The sequence below is a fragment of the Oncorhynchus clarkii genome, chromosome 12 (genome assembly GCF_045791955.1).
Source record: "Oncorhynchus clarkii lewisi isolate Uvic-CL-2024 chromosome 12, UVic_Ocla_1.0, whole genome shotgun sequence".
Classification (NCBI taxonomy): domain Eukaryota; kingdom Metazoa; phylum Chordata; class Actinopteri; order Salmoniformes; family Salmonidae; genus Oncorhynchus; species Oncorhynchus clarkii.
The window spans coordinates 10,085,303-10,101,939 of NC_092158.1; the positions used below are offsets into that span (position 1 = coordinate 10,085,303).

General features: G+C 45.5%; 1 protein-coding gene across 9 annotated transcripts in view; it reads left to right on the forward strand.

The window, feature by feature from the left end:
- LOC139422690 (probable E3 ubiquitin-protein ligase HERC1) overlaps window positions 1-16,637 on the forward strand; it is a 111,945-nt gene that overhangs the window by 66,783 nt on the left and 28,525 nt on the right. For 8 of the 9 annotated variants that reach the window (XM_071173902.1, XM_071173903.1, XM_071173894.1 and 5 more), the window contains 18 exons: window positions 1,055-1,241; window positions 1,466-1,593; window positions 6,366-6,574; window positions 6,836-7,101; window positions 7,277-7,329; window positions 7,583-7,780; window positions 8,048-8,228; window positions 9,915-10,179; window positions 10,469-10,694; window positions 10,883-11,154; window positions 11,393-11,520; window positions 11,747-11,871; window positions 12,130-12,348; window positions 12,581-12,708; window positions 14,693-14,892; window positions 15,660-15,774; window positions 16,048-16,179; window positions 16,341-16,442. In XM_071173902.1, coding sequence (XP_071030003.1) covers window positions 1,055-1,241; window positions 1,466-1,593; window positions 6,366-6,574; window positions 6,836-7,101; window positions 7,277-7,329; window positions 7,583-7,780; window positions 8,048-8,228; window positions 9,915-10,179; window positions 10,469-10,694; window positions 10,883-11,154; window positions 11,393-11,520; window positions 11,747-11,871; window positions 12,130-12,348; window positions 12,581-12,708; window positions 14,693-14,892; window positions 15,660-15,774; window positions 16,048-16,179; window positions 16,341-16,442 — 3,134 coding nt within the window. The remainder of the gene's footprint in view (window positions 1-1,054; window positions 1,242-1,465; window positions 1,594-6,365; window positions 6,575-6,835; window positions 7,102-7,276; window positions 7,330-7,582; window positions 7,781-8,047; window positions 8,229-9,914; window positions 10,180-10,468; window positions 10,695-10,882; window positions 11,155-11,392; window positions 11,521-11,746; window positions 11,872-12,129; window positions 12,349-12,580; window positions 12,709-14,692; window positions 14,893-15,659; window positions 15,775-16,047; window positions 16,180-16,340; window positions 16,443-16,637) is intronic. The other variant, XM_071173897.1, reaches the window with a different exon arrangement.

Consider the following 16,637-nt stretch of genomic DNA (forward strand, 5'->3'; position numbering starts at 1 on the left):
GAGCTTGTGTGTGCAGAGCGGCACTAGAATTAAAAACACATCTTACCTTTTTGTAGTTGATAAATCCAATGTGAAACGTGACGACTATAGTATCCTTAATAACGAGCATTGAGAAAGTTAATTCCGTTCTTCAGACACTGGAAGAAGTTTCTGAGTGACAGAGTGAGAACTTTGCATAGGCGCTTTGTTGCGTTTTTTTTGTGGACTTGAAAACATAAAATAACGTTATTAACTGGTTCCCATGCTTTTAAAAAAAAACAGTTCTGTTCCGGGAACAGGATAGATCACTTTCATTCCCGGTTCTGATTCTGTTATTCTGTTTTTGATTTTGTTCCCTGAACTGGTTCCAACTCCTGATTTACAATAGACGTTGTTAGGCATTTTTGTTGTTAGGCATTTTTTTCATTAGATTATAATCTAAAAATTATATATCGTGATGCAAGAATTTAACTTTTTCAAACCAGCCAGCAAATATGTGAAATGATAGGCTCATGGTGATACAAATTGTAATTTTCTGTTCCCTCTCCTTGGCATACTGTACCCCACTCAAATCTGTCTGGCTCCTCTCAATTAAGCCCTGTTAACCAGGTTTCTGGACTACTTTACCTAATTTTTCTGTATAGTGAGAAAGCATTTTTAGATATTGATATCGATTCATATACAGTTCAGGTTAATTGTAAACACCACTGTTTGGTTAAGCACATGAATCCGCACGTGCATGTTTTCAATACAAATTCTATTTTATACTTATACTATGAACCTAGTCGTTGAATTAGATTGAATAGGACCCTCACTCTCCGTCTCTCACTCTTTTCTTTCTTTACTCCTTCGCTAGTACTGTCGTCTTTCTTCCCCATATTAGTTTGGATTGAGTGTACTTCCATCACAAACTTTCCAATCTAACACTCCTGTATAACGTGTCCCTTTCAAATGATTGACTTTGACTTCTATTGTCATTGCCTTAATGCAATATCCCCCTTTTTTTTAAAAAAAAGGGCCTGTGTCCCCCTCACTTGGACTTGATCTCTTACCTCTCCTTGACCTTTGACCCCAGGTGTGGCAGGTGAAGTAGACTCACGGACCATCGAGGTGCTGGCTAGCTGGATGTTGGAGCACCCCCTGACTGAGGAGCTGCAGATGGAGAGCCAGCCAGCAGGAGCCTCCACCACTGAAACCCCCTCCCCTGACGGACCGGAGACCGTACAGTGCCCCGAGGCCCCCACCAGCGAACCCAACGAAAGGTCAGACACAGAAACAATCTTTTTACATTTTTTTAATCCATTGAGTTAAGGGTAGTAGAGCTGTGTCGATTAATCAGTCATAAATTCAATAAGATTGTTTCAAGAAAAATTGAAGACGCAAGTCAGTTCGAGAGATTGACATCAATAGATTATTCACAGAAACAAAGATTGTGTTGGTTTGGTTGAGTTGGAAGATTAGTTACTGTTATGTTATTGTGTTGCAGTCTGCTGGCGGGCCTGGACCTGGTGGAGAGGGAGAACTTCCTAGATGTCCACCTGACCAGGAACAGGCCTCCCCCGGCCAGACGCCAGCGCTCCAGCTTGGGGCACAGAACATCCTTTAGGAGAGCAGGTCAGCACAACCTCCAACAGGAAGATATTTGGGTAGCTGACCCGAAGCTCTCTGTCTGTGACATTGATGGGATTCTATCTGAGACTAAGGGGATATCATGTGGTGTCCCTCGGGCCTCATACTAAGACCTCTACTGTTCCTGTTACATGTAAATGGAATACATGAAATACCGCTGTATGCGGACAACTCTGCCTTGCTGGTGTTAGGAAAGGATTCTGTGTGGATTGAGGGGCATTAAGCAAAGTGCAGTACACTGCTTTTCTATGTTATCCTCTTTAAGGATTCACATGTGAGGCCATGTACTAAAGATTTCAAGACTAAAGGCTGGTTTATACTACGGGTGTGTTCAGAAATTTAATCTGGAGTGCCTAAGTGCGCTCTGAGAGTTAGTAAACTCAGAGCGTTGTCAGATTGGCCGTTAGTAAACTCAGAGCGTTGTCTGATTGGCCGTTAGTAACCTCAGAGCGTTGTCAGATTGGCCGTTAGTAAACTCAGAGCGTTGTCAGATTGGCCGTTAGTAAACTCAGAGCGTTGTCTGATTGGCCGTTAGTAAACTCATAGCATTGTCAGATTGGCCGTTAGTAAACTCAGCTTTTTCACTCTCGGAGCACCCACTGGATGCTCTGGCCCGAAAAGTAGGTTTGATCCGAGCGTTCTGACCTAACGGCAGTCAAGCACCCAAGCTAACTGGCTAACGTTGGCTAGCTTGCGAGCAACTTCCAGACACAAATTAGAGAACTGACCATTTTACCAGTCCCAGCAGAGCTAGTAAGGCTGTTTTTATGTTATCCAGAGCATTGGTGATTGCAACTGTGCTGCTGGCAACAATATAATTACATAATTTTTTTGCCAATGTTTACTGACACCGGCCATATTCAACGGGTGTTGAGCATTCGTAGATTCGTCAGTTATTCTGCGCTCTGGCACCCTCAGAAGAGAGTGCTCTGAAATCGGAGCAGATAGCCAGAGCGAATTTACTAGCTACGTCTATAGACAGTTGTCGCAGTGACATCATAAACATTCTATTGAAATAGTTACTTGCATAGTGTAATCTTTTGTTTACATGTTGCTAGCTAGCTAAACAATGAACCATAAACTCATAACGTGAATCGGAATCTGCATGAATCTGCAGGAAGCTAACCAACCAGGGTCAATGTTAGCTAGCTACCTTGAAAGGAAAACTACTTTCTGACAAAATTAGAAACGTGTAATATCTGAAAATGTAGCTAGCTAGACTCTCTTACCTGTATATATGGATGGATGCTTCTCCCTCTCTTTCACGGATGCCATGGTTGCCCTTAGTTTGAAGATGTAATCCGGAGCCTTCTGTGTTCTCTTTTCGACTCCGTCTGCATATTTGCAATCAAACGCCAGAATTTTCTCCATCTCCTTAGCTATCATACTCTAATTCTACTGATTTCAAAACTCGGTCCTCCAGAAAGTGGAGAGCAATACTTATGCAGTTCTACTACATGATATCTTTCAAAAAAGCTGCATTAGAAATGATTACCGACACATACTGACTAGCTCATGTTATAGACAGAAGCGTGCTACATGGCAATCCGAACTCATCTCGCGGCATGTCCAGCCCACTCATTATCTTAGCCAATCATGGCTAGCGGGAAGGTTGCCCGCTTTTTCTGTGGCTAAACCAACTAGGCTCATAATTTAACAATGTTATTTGTATTTACAGATGGCATACAAGTTTGTTATTAAGGCACATGAAAGTTCACGCTCCACGAGGCATTACTGCCAAAAAACACATACTTAAAAATAAAAAATGTTTATGTTCAAATGTCTCTCCTGTGAAGTAGTGACGCGCAACATACGCCTAGTTTCCTGAAAAGAGTCACATACTGTTGAAGTCGGAAGTTTACATACACCTTAGCCAAATACATTTAAACTTAGTTTTTCACAATTCCTGACATTTAATCCTAGTAAAAATTCCCTGTCTTAGGTCAGTTAGGATCACCAATTTATTTTAAGAATGTGAAATGTCAGAATAATATTAGAGAGAATTATTTATTTCAGCTTTTATTTCTTTCATCACATTCCCAGTGGGTCAAAAGTTTACATACACTCAATTAGTATTTGGTAGCATTGCATTTAAATTCTTTAACTTGGGTCAAATGTTTCGGGTAGCCTTCAGCAAGCTTCTAACAATAAATTGGGTGAATTTTGGCCCATTCCTCCTGACAGAGCTGGTGTACCCGAGTCAGGTTTGTAGGCCTCCTTGCTCACACGTGCTTTTTCAGTTCTGCCCACAAATGTTCTATAGGATTGAGGTCAGGGCTTTGTGATGACCACTCCAATACCTTGACTTTGTTGTCCTTAAGCCATTTTGGGGTCAATGTCCATTTGGAAGACCCATTTGCGACCAAGCTTGAACTTCCTGACTGATGTCTTGAGATGTTGCTTCAATATGATGACATCTATTTTGTGAATTGCACCAGTCCCTCCTGCAGCAAAGCACCCCCACAACATGATGCTGCCACCCCTGTGCTTCACGATTGGGATGGTGTTCTTCAGCTTGCAAGCCTCCCCCTTTTTCCTCCAATCATAACGATGGTCATTATGGCCAAACAGTTCTATTTTTGTTTCATCAGACCAGAGGACATTTCTCCAAAAAGTACGATCTTTGTCCCCATGTGCAGTTGCAAACCGTAGTGTTTTTTTGTTTTTTTTTGTGGTTTTGGAGCAGTGGCTTCTTCCTTGCTGAGCGGCCTTTCAGGTTATGTCAATATAGGACTCGTTTTACTGTGGATATAGATACATTTGTACCTGTTTCTTCCAGCATCTTCACAAGGTCCTTTGCTGTTGTTCTGGGATTCATTTGCACGTTTCGCACAAAAGTATGTTCGTCTCAAGGAGACAGAACGTGTCTCCTTCCTGAGCAGTATTTTATTTTACATTTTTTTTTTAACCTTTATTTATTAACTAGGCAAGTCGGTTAAGAACAAATTCAAATTTTCAATGACGGACTAGGAACAGTGGGTTAATTGCCTTGTTCAGGGGCAGAACGACGTCTGCGTGGTCCCATGGTGTTTATACTTGCATACTATTGCGTACTATTGTTTGTACAGACGAACGTGGCACCTTCAGGGGTTTGGAAATTGCTCCCAAGGATGAACCAGACTTGTGGAGCTCCACAATTTTTTTTCTGAGGTCTTGGCTGATTTCTTTGATTTTCCCATGATGTCAAGCAAAGAGGCACTGAGTTTGAAGGTAGGCCTTGAAATGCATCCACAGGTACACCTTCAATTGACTCAAATGATGTCAATTAGCCTATCAGAAGCTTCTAAAGCCATGACATCATTTTCTGGAATTTTCCAATATGTTTAAAGGCACAGTCAACTTAGTGTTTGTAAACTTCTGACCCACTGGAATTGTGATACAGTGAATTATAAGTGAAATAATCTGTCTGTTACAGTTGTTGGAAAATGACTTGTGTCATGCACAAAGTAGATGTCCTAACCGACTTGCCAAAACTATAGTTTGTTAACAATAAATTTGTGGAGTGGTTGAAAAACGCTATCTGTCTTTCACATGGGAGGGCTATCTCTCTTTCATGTGTTATCCTCTGGGAGGGCTATCTGTCTTTCATGTGTTATCCTCTGGGAGGGCTATCTGTCTTTCATGTGTTATCCTCTGGGAGGGCTATCTGTCTTTCATGTGTTATCCTCTGGGAGGGCTATCTGTCTTTCATGTGTTGTCCTCTGGGAGGGCTATCTGTCTTTCATGTGTTATCCTCTGGGAGGGCTATCTGTCTTTCATGTGTTATCCTCTGGGAGGGCTATCTGTCTTTCATGTGTTATCCTCTGGGAGGGCTATCTGTCTTTCATGTGTTATCCTCTGGGAGGGCTATCTGTCTTTCATGTGTTATCCTCTGGGAGGGCTATCTGTCTTTCATGTGTTATCCTCTGGGAGGGCTATCTGTCTTTCATGTGTTATCCTCTGGGAGGGCTATCTGTCTTTCATGTGTTATCCTCTTGGAGGGCTATCTGTCTTTCATGTGTTATCCTCTGGGAGGGCTATCTGTCTTTCATGTGTTATCCTCTGGGAGGGCTATCTGTCTTTCATGTGTTATCCTCTGGGAGGGCTATCTGTCTTTCATGTGTTATCCTCTGGGAGGGCTATCTGTCTTTCATGTGTTATCCTCTGGGAGGGCTATCTGTCTTTCATGTGTTATCCTCTGGGAGGGCTATCTGTCTTTCATGTGTTATCCTCTGGGAGGGCTATCTGTCTTTCATGTGTTATCCTCTGGGAGGGCTATCTGTCTTTCATGTGTTATCCTCTGGGAGGGCTATCTGTCTTTCATGTGTTATCCTCTGGGAGGGCTATCTGTCTTTCATGTGTTATCCTCTGGGAGGGCTATCTGTCTTTCATGTGTTATCCTCTGGGAGGGCTATCTGTCTTTCATGTGTTATCCTCTGGGAGGGCTATCTGTCTTTCATGTGTTATCCTCTGGGAGGGCTATCTGTCTTTCATGTGTTATCCTCTGGGAGGGCTATCTGTCTTTCATGTGTTATCCTCTGGGAGGGCTATCTGTCTTTCATGTGTTATCCTCTGGGAGGGCTATCTGTCTTTCATGTGTTATCCTCTGGGAGGGCTATCTGTCTTTCATGTGTTATCCTCTGGGAGGGCTATCTGTCTTTTTAAGTGTAAAAAATAAGTGGGAAAAGACTAGGCAGAGACAGTCATGTACTGTCCATTGTGACTCTTTTCGTCTCGCTAACCTACTATATTTCCACCACCATCCTTTCTTCAACCAGACTCTCCGTCTCCCAACCCCATCCCACCGCTGTACAGGCAGGACCCAGGGGTGTCTGAGTGGCCGGAGAGGGCGGAGACGCACCCGTTTGCTGCTGAGGAGGAGTCAGAGTTGGGGTACATGGATGACCCCTACCATGAAGAGCCCTATGAGGAGCTACAGTTTAGAGAGTTCATCAGCTCGGAGAGAGACACCCTCTGGATGGTCGAGGTACTACATCACATTTCACAATCACAGATCCGGGAAATATATATAAGCGCAATGACTTTTAGTTTAAAAACATGACGTTTTGGCCTCCAAACGGCCTTCATTAAAAAGAGCAAACAGTAGGATAGGACTAGAAAAAAACGTTTAGGCCAGGGTTGGAATCAATTCCATTTCAAATCAGTCAATTTCAGGCAGGTAACTGTAAAAGTTGAATTGATCCCAACCCTGGTTCGGTCCAGTTGATATGGCTGTTGTTTCCCTCAGGGGGGCGAGGAGCACCAGCCCCATGACATGGTACAGTGTGAGCTGTGTAACACCCTGACTCTGCAGTTCAACAACCACATGAAGAGGCATCACCCGGGCTGTGGCCAGAGCGCTGGGCGGCGAGGGTACCGCTCTACTGGGGTATACGTGGACGGGTGGTTCGGAGGGGAGTGTGGGTCCGGTAGCCCTTACTACCTGCTCTGTAGCACCTGTAGAGAGAAGTACCTGGCAGCTAACCTAGGGGAGATTGGATCCAAACATGACCGGTGAGTAAGAAATCCTCTTTATGCTTAAGCCTTATTTGTGCAGGAGTCACACACACTTATGCTCTTTTTCATAGTCCTTCGAGCGGCATAGTAACACTGTATATGCTTGTTAAAAGTACTACAACAGTTGAGTCTGTCAGTTACTCCCAGGCATACTGTTTCTCTCTCTCCTCAGATTGAAAGGGCTTGCTTCTGATTTAATTGGACGACTGGACAGCACCTCCGATGGTAAGGATTTGACCCTCTATCTGCTCTGTGAATCATATGTTTAAGTGACTCCCAGTGAACCAATGTTTTCTTATAATAAATTCACCATGTGCTCGGAGACAGTGAATCATTTGGTGAATCATATCCAGGTCCCCCTCACAAAAGAGGTTTCTAACCTCAAGGGTCTTAAATAAAGATTAAATGAAAATATGAATAAATACATTTAAAATAAATAAAAAGATGACTCATGACGGTATCTGCTTCTTCCAACCAGAAGACTGGGAGCTGGGCCCTCTAGACGACTCTGACCCAGACCGTCTGACTGGGCTGGAGGACTTTGGGGTGTTACTGAGACCTCTGGGTCTGAGTGAGAAGAAGCTGGTGCCAGACCCCATCCCCTTCACAGAAAACGACCCGTTGGGAGCGCTGGTCAACAGCACCAGTAACCCTGACGGGTCAATGATCCAGAAAGGTACTGTACTTCACATACAGCATTATGCAGCAAACTAGGGTTGCAGAATCCCTGAATTATACCAAAACTCCACGGTTGGAGAATTTCTGGAATCAACAGGGAATAAGTTGCAAGGAAGTACTCCAACCTGCGATTCTTCAACTGGGATTTCTGAAAAAAATCAGAGAATTCGTGGGAAAGTTTCAAACTAACTCAAACATAAGATTTGAAATTATTTTCAAATGCTCACACAGATGTTGTAATGTATTGTGTATCTCTGGTATACAGGTGTGGTCAGCACTGACACTAAGGGGTTAGGTTCCTCCGGCCCTCTGACTCTGGGGGAGCAGGCTGCATCGCTGAGAGACCCTCAGGACAGACTGCAGGCTCTAAGGAGAGTCACCTCTACAGCCCAGATACTACTGGCATACAGCATGGTGATGAGAGCGCTCTCCCAAACATCCTCTAGGTTGGTTTTTTTAATTGGAATGGTATCTCACAGTGGGGGGTAGTCTAATGTTCAGAGAGTCCATCAACAACATATTCCATTCTACTGTACAGTGGCTACATTCCAGGCTCCTCCTCTGATGAGGTATTTCAATACACATTTGCTACTGAGAAGTAGCTTGTTATTTCACCTCCAAAAAACGTTGTTTTGTTAGTCTTATGAAACGTTTTAAATTGGTCTGAAAACAGTGAGCTGGAAGCTTCTGTTGTTGTTTTTCTGACAGTCCAAATGGCCGGAGTATTCATCAAACAATTCCTGTGCCGTTGTTCTAGTGATACAGTGGTTTATATGTTACGGTTGATTGTGATGTTACGGTTACAGGGCTGTGATCTGTTACTTGTAGAACACTACAGGGCTGTGATCTGTTAACTGTAGAACACTACAGGGCTGTGATCAGTTAACTGTAGAACACTACAGGGCTGTGATCTGTTACTGTAGAACAGTACAGGGTTGTGATCTGTTAACTGTAGAATACTACAGGGCTGTGATCTGTTAACTGTAGAACACTACAGGGCTGTGATCAGTTAACTGTAGAACACTACAGGGCTGTGATCTGTTAACTGTAGAACACTACAGGGCTGTGATCAGTTAACTGTAGAACACTACAGGGCTGTGATCTGTTACTGTAGAATACTACAGGGCTGTGATCTGTTAACTGTAGAACACTACAGGGCTGTGATCTGTTACTGTAGAACACTACAGGGCTGTGATCTGTTAACTGTAGAACACTACAGGGCTGTGATCAGTTAACTGTAGAACACTACAGGGCTGTGATCTGTTACTGTAGAACACTACAGGGCTGTGATATGTTACTGTAGAACACTACAGGGCTGTGATATGTTACTGTAGAACACTACAGGGCTGTAATCTGTTAACTGTAGAACACTACAGGGCTGTGATCAGTTAACTGTAGAACACTACAGGGCTGTGATCTGTTAACTGTAGAACACTACAGGGCTGTGATCAGTTAACTGTAGAACACTACAGGGCTGTGATCTGTTACTGTAGAACAGTACAGGGTTGTGATCTGTTAACTGTAGAATACTACAGGGCTGTGATCTGTTACTGTAGAACACTACAGGGCTGTGATCAGTTAACTGTAGAACACTACAGGGCTGTGATCTGTTAACTGTAGAACACTACAGGGCTGTGATCAGTTAACTGTAGAACACTACAGGGCTGTGATCTGTTACTGTAGAATACTACAGGGCTGTGATCTGTTAACTGTAGAACACTACAGGGCTGTGATCTGTTACTGTAGAACACTACAGGGCTGTGATCTGTTAACTGTAGAACACTACAGGGCTGTGATCAGTTAACTGTAGAACACTACAGGGCTGTGATCTGTTACTGTAGAACACTACAGGGCTGTGATATGTTACTGTAGAACACTACAGGGCTGTGATATGTTACTGTAGAACACTACAGGGCTGTAATCTGTTACTGTAGAATACTACAGGGCTGTGATCTGTTACTGTAGAACACCCGGGGCTAGGTTGTAATCTGTTACACTCCTTTGGTCCCCAATTGTGTTCCCCTCCCTCCCTCCCTCCCACCCTCCCTCCCTCCCTCCCTCCCTCCCTCCCTCCCTCCCTCCCTCCCTCCCTTCTTTTTCTTTCTTTCTACTTCTCTCCCTCTCTTGCCCAGTGTGTCAGTGTGCAGTGCCTCTAGTGGTCTGGAGGGCTTGGGCCTGGCAGACATCCGTATCCTGGTGCGTCTGATGTGCCTTGCGGCGGCAGGCCGGGTCCATACCAGTGTTGACCAGCAAGGGGTAGCAGGGGGTGGCAGAGGCTGTGGTGGGGCTACAGAGAGCAGCAGCTCTGCCTTCCTCTCCTTCCTTAGCTCCGCTATAGGCAGCCTGGTCTCACACAGCCCCACAGCATACAGGGAGCTGGTGGACATCTGCACTCAGGTGTGTGAGTCTGTACTCGTGGCTGGCTCCATATATCTTAGACTGTTTATCAAGGTTGGGGTAATTCCGTTTCAATTCAGGAAGTGAACTTCAAATTCCAACTCCAATTGTATGTCTTACAAATGTCTTACGTTTGGCGTAGTCGGCAGGATATGGAATTTCGGTTTTCTTCTTGAATTGACCCCAACCTTGGTGTCTACATTTTTCCTTCACCGTCTGTAGAATATATGGTGCTCTTGTAACTGTAATCTTTCTCTACTTACACTGTCACCCCTTGGTCCGGTTCTAGGATCTGATGGCGGCTGCCACAGGGATGAACCTTGGTGCCATCAGTGATCCTGCACAGAGAGTTCGCCTGACCTCCACCCTGAAGAGGGCGCCACAACAAGATGTCACACCCCTCACACCTCCCACCTTCCTGGTCACACAGAGTCTGGTCTCCCTGCTCACAGAGAAGGGCATCCGCTTCCGCTATTCTCCAGAGAGAACCGTTACCGAGCAGCACGAGTCTAAAGGTGAGAGGAAGGTACTTTTATGCCAAAGTCACAGAATAAGTTATGTTTGGTACGGTACATGTTTTTCAGGTAGTACATCCACATTGCACTCTGTAGCATTTCCCCCCTACTGGACACAACCCTGTAGAGAGGTTTGATTGGTTGGTGCTACCTCATGACGGCTGTTGTGTTTCCCCGATTTGGTCCAGGTCCAGAGGCTGGTAGCCCGTCTGCTGCAGTACCTCCTCCCCAGGTGGGGGCGAGAGTGGGCCCTCTGGAGCTGGCCAACGCCCTGGCTGCCTGTGCCCTGTCTGCCAGGCTGACCAGTAAACATCGTCAGTGGGCAGCCCAGCAGCTGGTCCAGGCCCTGGCAGCCTCAGAGAGGGAGAGGGACAACCCCATCCGGCCTCAGACCTACAGCGACATGGCTGGAGACCTGAGGAAGTGTCCTCTGAAGAAGCTAGAGGGACATCACGGCAGGGTACGGGACTAAGATATTTACGCTCGAATATTCATTCATCCTCTCTCCTCACATCCTTCTCAAAACGCATTGAAGGAGACGGTCTGAGGGAAGGGACCTTGGACTATCTCTTCCAATGCGGTTTGAGGAGAGAGGAAATACTAATTAAAAGAAGTGAAAGTGATGCTTACTAATGAGGTTCCTATGATCAGTTCCTGTTTGTTGGATACTGATGTTGACCCGGTTGTTGTTGTTGTAGGTGACTAGCTGTACTTGGAACAATGAGCAGGGTCTGTTGGCCACTGGAGCTCAGGACGGGACAGTCAGATTGTGGGACGTCAACCAGAACACTGCTGACCTGCAGTGCACACACTCCTGTAGCATAAGGTATCATCATGACATACAGTATGGGCCAATACTTCAGAAATGTTTCCTTCTTTGTTGCCTTGAGGTAAGCACAGCTCACATAAATGCAAGGTTACCACCCTATTACTTCCACCATTGCAAACAAGGTTGAAAAGAAGGATGCTTTTCTAAAGTATTGGAACAGGGACATGAACGATGTGGTGCTGTTGGGAGTAGAGCTAATGCCAATCCTGTCCTATTGCCCCAGTGATGACAGACGGGGCTCTGAGGCAGCAGGTGGAGCTCACCTGGTGTCTCCAGTCTACTGGAGCTCTGGAGGTACCCTCCTCGCTGCCTTCCAAAACAAGATCATCAACATCTGGACTGTCAACGGTATGTACAGTAGTAACTGGTCCTCAAACCTTTTAACAATGTGTGTAGGTCAGCTGTGTTTTCATATGTTCGGATGCTCTGATGAAGGTCAACCGTGACCAAAAGCTTGGCAAAAAAAACGGTTTTCCGTTGCTCTTCATTTCATATGTTGAAAGTATTAAATATGTATCTTATCTGAGATTCTGATCTAAAAAAAAATTAAATGTAAATCCCAAACTTTATCATTAATTTATAATCTCTCTGTTGTGGTTCATTCAGGAGCCCAGGGCCATGTGGAGGCCCAGCCGTCCTGGGTGACAGCCCTCTCCTGGGTGCAGACCTCCAGCCCCTTCCCCACCCAGGGGGGCATCGCCGGGAAGGATTCCCAGCCAGAGAGCCTGTTGGTGGGGCGTCTGGACGAATCACTCTGCTGGTTGCAGGTCACTGAAGACTTCTCCATTGAGAGCACCGAGCTCACCCGCTGCCACAGGAAAGAATGTGAGTTACATTTATACTGACTGACTGACTGCTGATCTATTAAGTGGCTATTTTTTAATCTTATTATGTAGAGGAAACAAGTGGTCAAACATAGCTGCCAGCAGAAACAACATGAGTCCAAGCCAAGTTGCCATTAAGTCAGAAGTGGCTTTGTTTATGACAATAAGTAGTGTTCTCAGTGGTCATGGACTGGTTGATGTGTGATATCTTGCTCCTCTCGCTCCCCTCCCAGCTCCTCAGTGTGTGGCGTGGCACAGTGTGGACAAGCCCTTTGCTGTGGGTTACCCTGATGGGAAGATCCTACTGGCTACCGCTGAATCCTACGAGACTGAACAGCCCCTACTACTGTCTGCCTTCCCTGTAAGTCAACACAGACTTTTCCATCCATGTAAATGTGTAGTCGTTTACAGGCCACTCTTTAACCAACTCGGTCGCGTCGTCACCATTGTTATCAACATTCTACAGACGCTGCTGCCATGTCCTAAAGTAGAACGGGGGCTAATGACTCTTTCGTTTAATTTTACACTATATGGGCTTCGGAATATGACACGATTCTAGTAGGAAGCAACTATGCCGTCATGATCATGTTGTCAAATTTACTTTAGACAGTTGGCGACGTCATTAGCAAGCAAAGTTCGTCAAAAATAGCTAGCAATGCTAACATTAGCTCGTCTCCTCTCAATCTCAATCTTAGCTAGCTAGCTAGCTAGTGTTATACTAAAGTCAATCTGGCAACATCAAAATGACGAAAAAAGGGTTTTCTACTAATTAAACTCAGCAAAAAAGAGAAATGTCCTCTCACTGTCAACTGCATTTATTTTCAGCAAACCTAATGTGTAAATATTTGTATAAACATAAGATTCAACAATTGAGACATAAACTGAACAAGTTCCACAGACTTGTAACTAACAGAAATTGAATAATGTGTCCCTGAACAAAGGGGGGGGTCAAAATCAAAAGTAAGTCAGTGTCTGGTGTGGCCACCAGCTGCATTAAGTACCGCAGTGCATCTCCTCATGAACTGCACCAGATTTGCCAGTTCTTGCTGTGAGATGTTACCTCACTCTTCCACCAAGGCACCTGCAAGTTCCCGGACATTTCTGGGGGGAATGGCCCTAGTCCTCACCCTCCGATCCAACAGGTCCCAGACGTGCTCAATGGGATTGAGATCCAGGCTCTTTGCTGGCCATGGCAGAACACTGACATTCCTGTCTTGCAGGAAATCACGCACAGAATGAGCAGTATGGCTGGTGGCATTGTCATGCTGGAGGGTCATGTCAGGATGAGCCTGCAGGAAGGGTACCACATGAGGGAGGAGGATGTCTTCCCTGTAACGCACAGTGTTGTGATTGCCTGCAATGACAACAAGCTCAGTCCGATGATGCTGTGACACACCGCCCCAGACCATGACAGACCCTCCACCTCCAAATCGATCCCACTCCAGAGTACAGGCCTTGGTGTAATGCTCATTCCTTCGACGATAAACGCGAATCCAACCATCACCCCTGGTGAAACAAAACCGCGACCTGTCAGTGAAGAGCACTTTTTGCCAGTCCTGTCTGCTCCAGTAACGGTGGGTTTGTGCCAATAGGCAACGATCCTGTGCAGGTGTTGTTACACGTGGTCTGCCACTGCGAGGACGATCAGCTGTCCGTCCTGTCTCCCTGTAGCGCAGTCTTAGGCGTCTCACAGTACGGACATTGCAATTTATTGCTCTGGCCACATCTGCAGTCCTCATGCCTCCTTGACCGCATGCCTAAGGCACGTACACGCAGATGAGCAGGGACCCTGGGCATTTTTCAGAGTCAGTAGAAAGGCCTCTTTAGTGTCCTAGTTTTCATAACTTTGACTTTATTTGCCAACCGTCTGTAAGCTGTTAGTGTCTTAACGACCGTTTCACAGGTGCATGTTCATTAATTGTTTATGGTTCATTGAACAAGCATGGGAAACAGTGTTTAAACCCTTTACAATGAAGATCTGTGAAGTTATTTGGATTGTTACGAATTATCTTTGAAAGACAGGGTCCTGAAAAAGGGGACATTTCTTTTTTCGCTTAGTTTATTGGCTCTTAGAAATGTCATCTTGTTTTCAAGCCACAGGAAGGAACTCTAGACCAAATCTTCACCAGGGCCCAATGAGGATACATTCAGTAGAATGCTCAGCTGGTCATCAGTCCTCAAACAAACTTGCCATCAATGAATTTCTTGAAAATACAGTAAATTATTTCAATTCAGCAAAGTAAGCTGAAAAACAACACATCCAGGAAATCCAAGATTGCAAGCAAAACATTTGTCATTCTCTCCCTCCCTCCATCTCTCTCTCCCTCCCTCCTATCTCTCTCCAGGAGAGTGTCAGCATCCTGCGCTGGGACCCCACGGGCCACCTCCTCCTCTCCACGGGCCGCTCTGAGGTGGTGAAGATCTGGGGGCGGGCGGGAGGCACCTGGATCACCCTCCACTCCCTGTACCACACGGGCACCGTCAACACGGCCGAGTGGTGCCCGCTGCCTGGCAGAGGTCCCGAACCACGCCTTATGATGGCTGTGTGAGTACCAGGGAATAAGTGCAGTGTGTGAGTACCAGGGAATAAGGGGAGAGTGTGAGTACCAGGGAATAACGGGAGAGTGTGAGTACCAGGCAATAAGGGGAGAGTGTGAGTACCAGGGAATAAGTGCAGTGTGTGAGTACCAGGGAATAAGGGGAGTGTGTGAGTACCAGGCAATAAGGGGAGAGTGTGAGTACCAGGGAATAAGGGGAGAATGTGAGTACCAGGGAATAAGGGGAGAGTGTGAGTACCAGGGAATAAGGGGAGAGTGTGAATACCAGGGAATAAGGGGAGAGTGTGAATACCATGGAATAAGGGGAATGTGTGAGTACCAGGGAATAAGGGGAGAGTGTGAGTACCAGGGAATAAGGGGAGTGTGTGAGTACCAGGGAATAAGGGGAGAATGTGAGTACCAGGGAATAAGGGGAGAGTGAGTACCAGGGAATAAGGGGAGAGTGTGAGTACCAGGGAATAAGGGGAGAGTGTGAATACCAGGGAATAAGGGGAGAGTGTGAATACCAGGGAATAAGGGGAATGTGTGAGTACCAGGGAATAAGGGGAGAGTGTGAGTACCAGGGAATAAGGGGAGAGTGTGAGTACCAGGGAATAAGGGGAGAATGTGAGCTGTGTACACTGAGTAATTAGTACAATATTAGCTATATTTAACGGTGGCAAAGCACATTGATCAACATTTCTGTATATGGGTCAAATGTAGTCCCTGTAGACATTAGATTTAGTTATTCCTTATATTTCCTCTGTCTTTTTAGAGGGAGCCAGAATGGTCTTCTGAATGTGTGGACTCTGCCACAGGGGGGCGCTAATGTGTCAGTTCCTAAGTTCCTGGGCAGCTCATCCAGTCAAGAGAACAACAGTGGCATCAAGGTCAGCACAGTCAGTGTGTTCTGTAGCGCTCAGTTATGACTGAGATAAGCGGCTTCGGTTGTGTCTCCTTTCTTTCCCCCATTTCCTCTGACACCTAAATGGGAAGTAGAAAATTGTCAGTTGTCTTTGTGGAGGAACAGAAATTCATCATTTTCTATTATTTTTCTTCTTATCCTTTTGGATTCTTCTAATAACTACCTTATTTGTCAATTCAATTCCAGTTACTCTTTTAATTCACTGTGTCCTGATCTATGTGGCGTTTGGCCTCCCTAGCGTGGCAGTGCCAAGTGTGTGTTCAGACTGAGTGGTCACATCACAGCGGTGAAGACCCTGTCGTTCTGCCCCAGTGGTCTGGCCCTGGTGTCTGGAGGTATAGGAGGACTACTCAACATCTGGTCTCTACAGGTGAGAGCTGTAGAAGGACGGACTACGCTACTAATAATGCACTGTTTTCTCATAGTAAAGATTATAAAGAAAGATAACATAAACTCCTTATCAATACAACATCCTCTGTCTATTATCAGTGCCGTGTGTTCTAATCTTATCCCGGTTCCCGCCTCCTACAGGATGGTTCCATCCTACAGACAGTGGTGACAGGCCTAGGCTCAGTGGTCAGTACCACCTGGATACCAAATGTAGGGGTGGCTGCCTGCTCCGGGAGGTCGAAGGTTAGTTCAGTATGCCTTTCATTGCACTAGGCCTCAGGCTCTATCTCGTTACGATCTGTCCTGTCCTCGTCTGTTCTCGTCTCCTCTTCATCTCCACTGATTGGAACAGACTTGGCAGGTGGAAACAGAATGGTGGGAGATCATCATTAGGCTCTTTCACTTGGTCACTTCTTTCAGATCAGTGTAGTTGAAAGA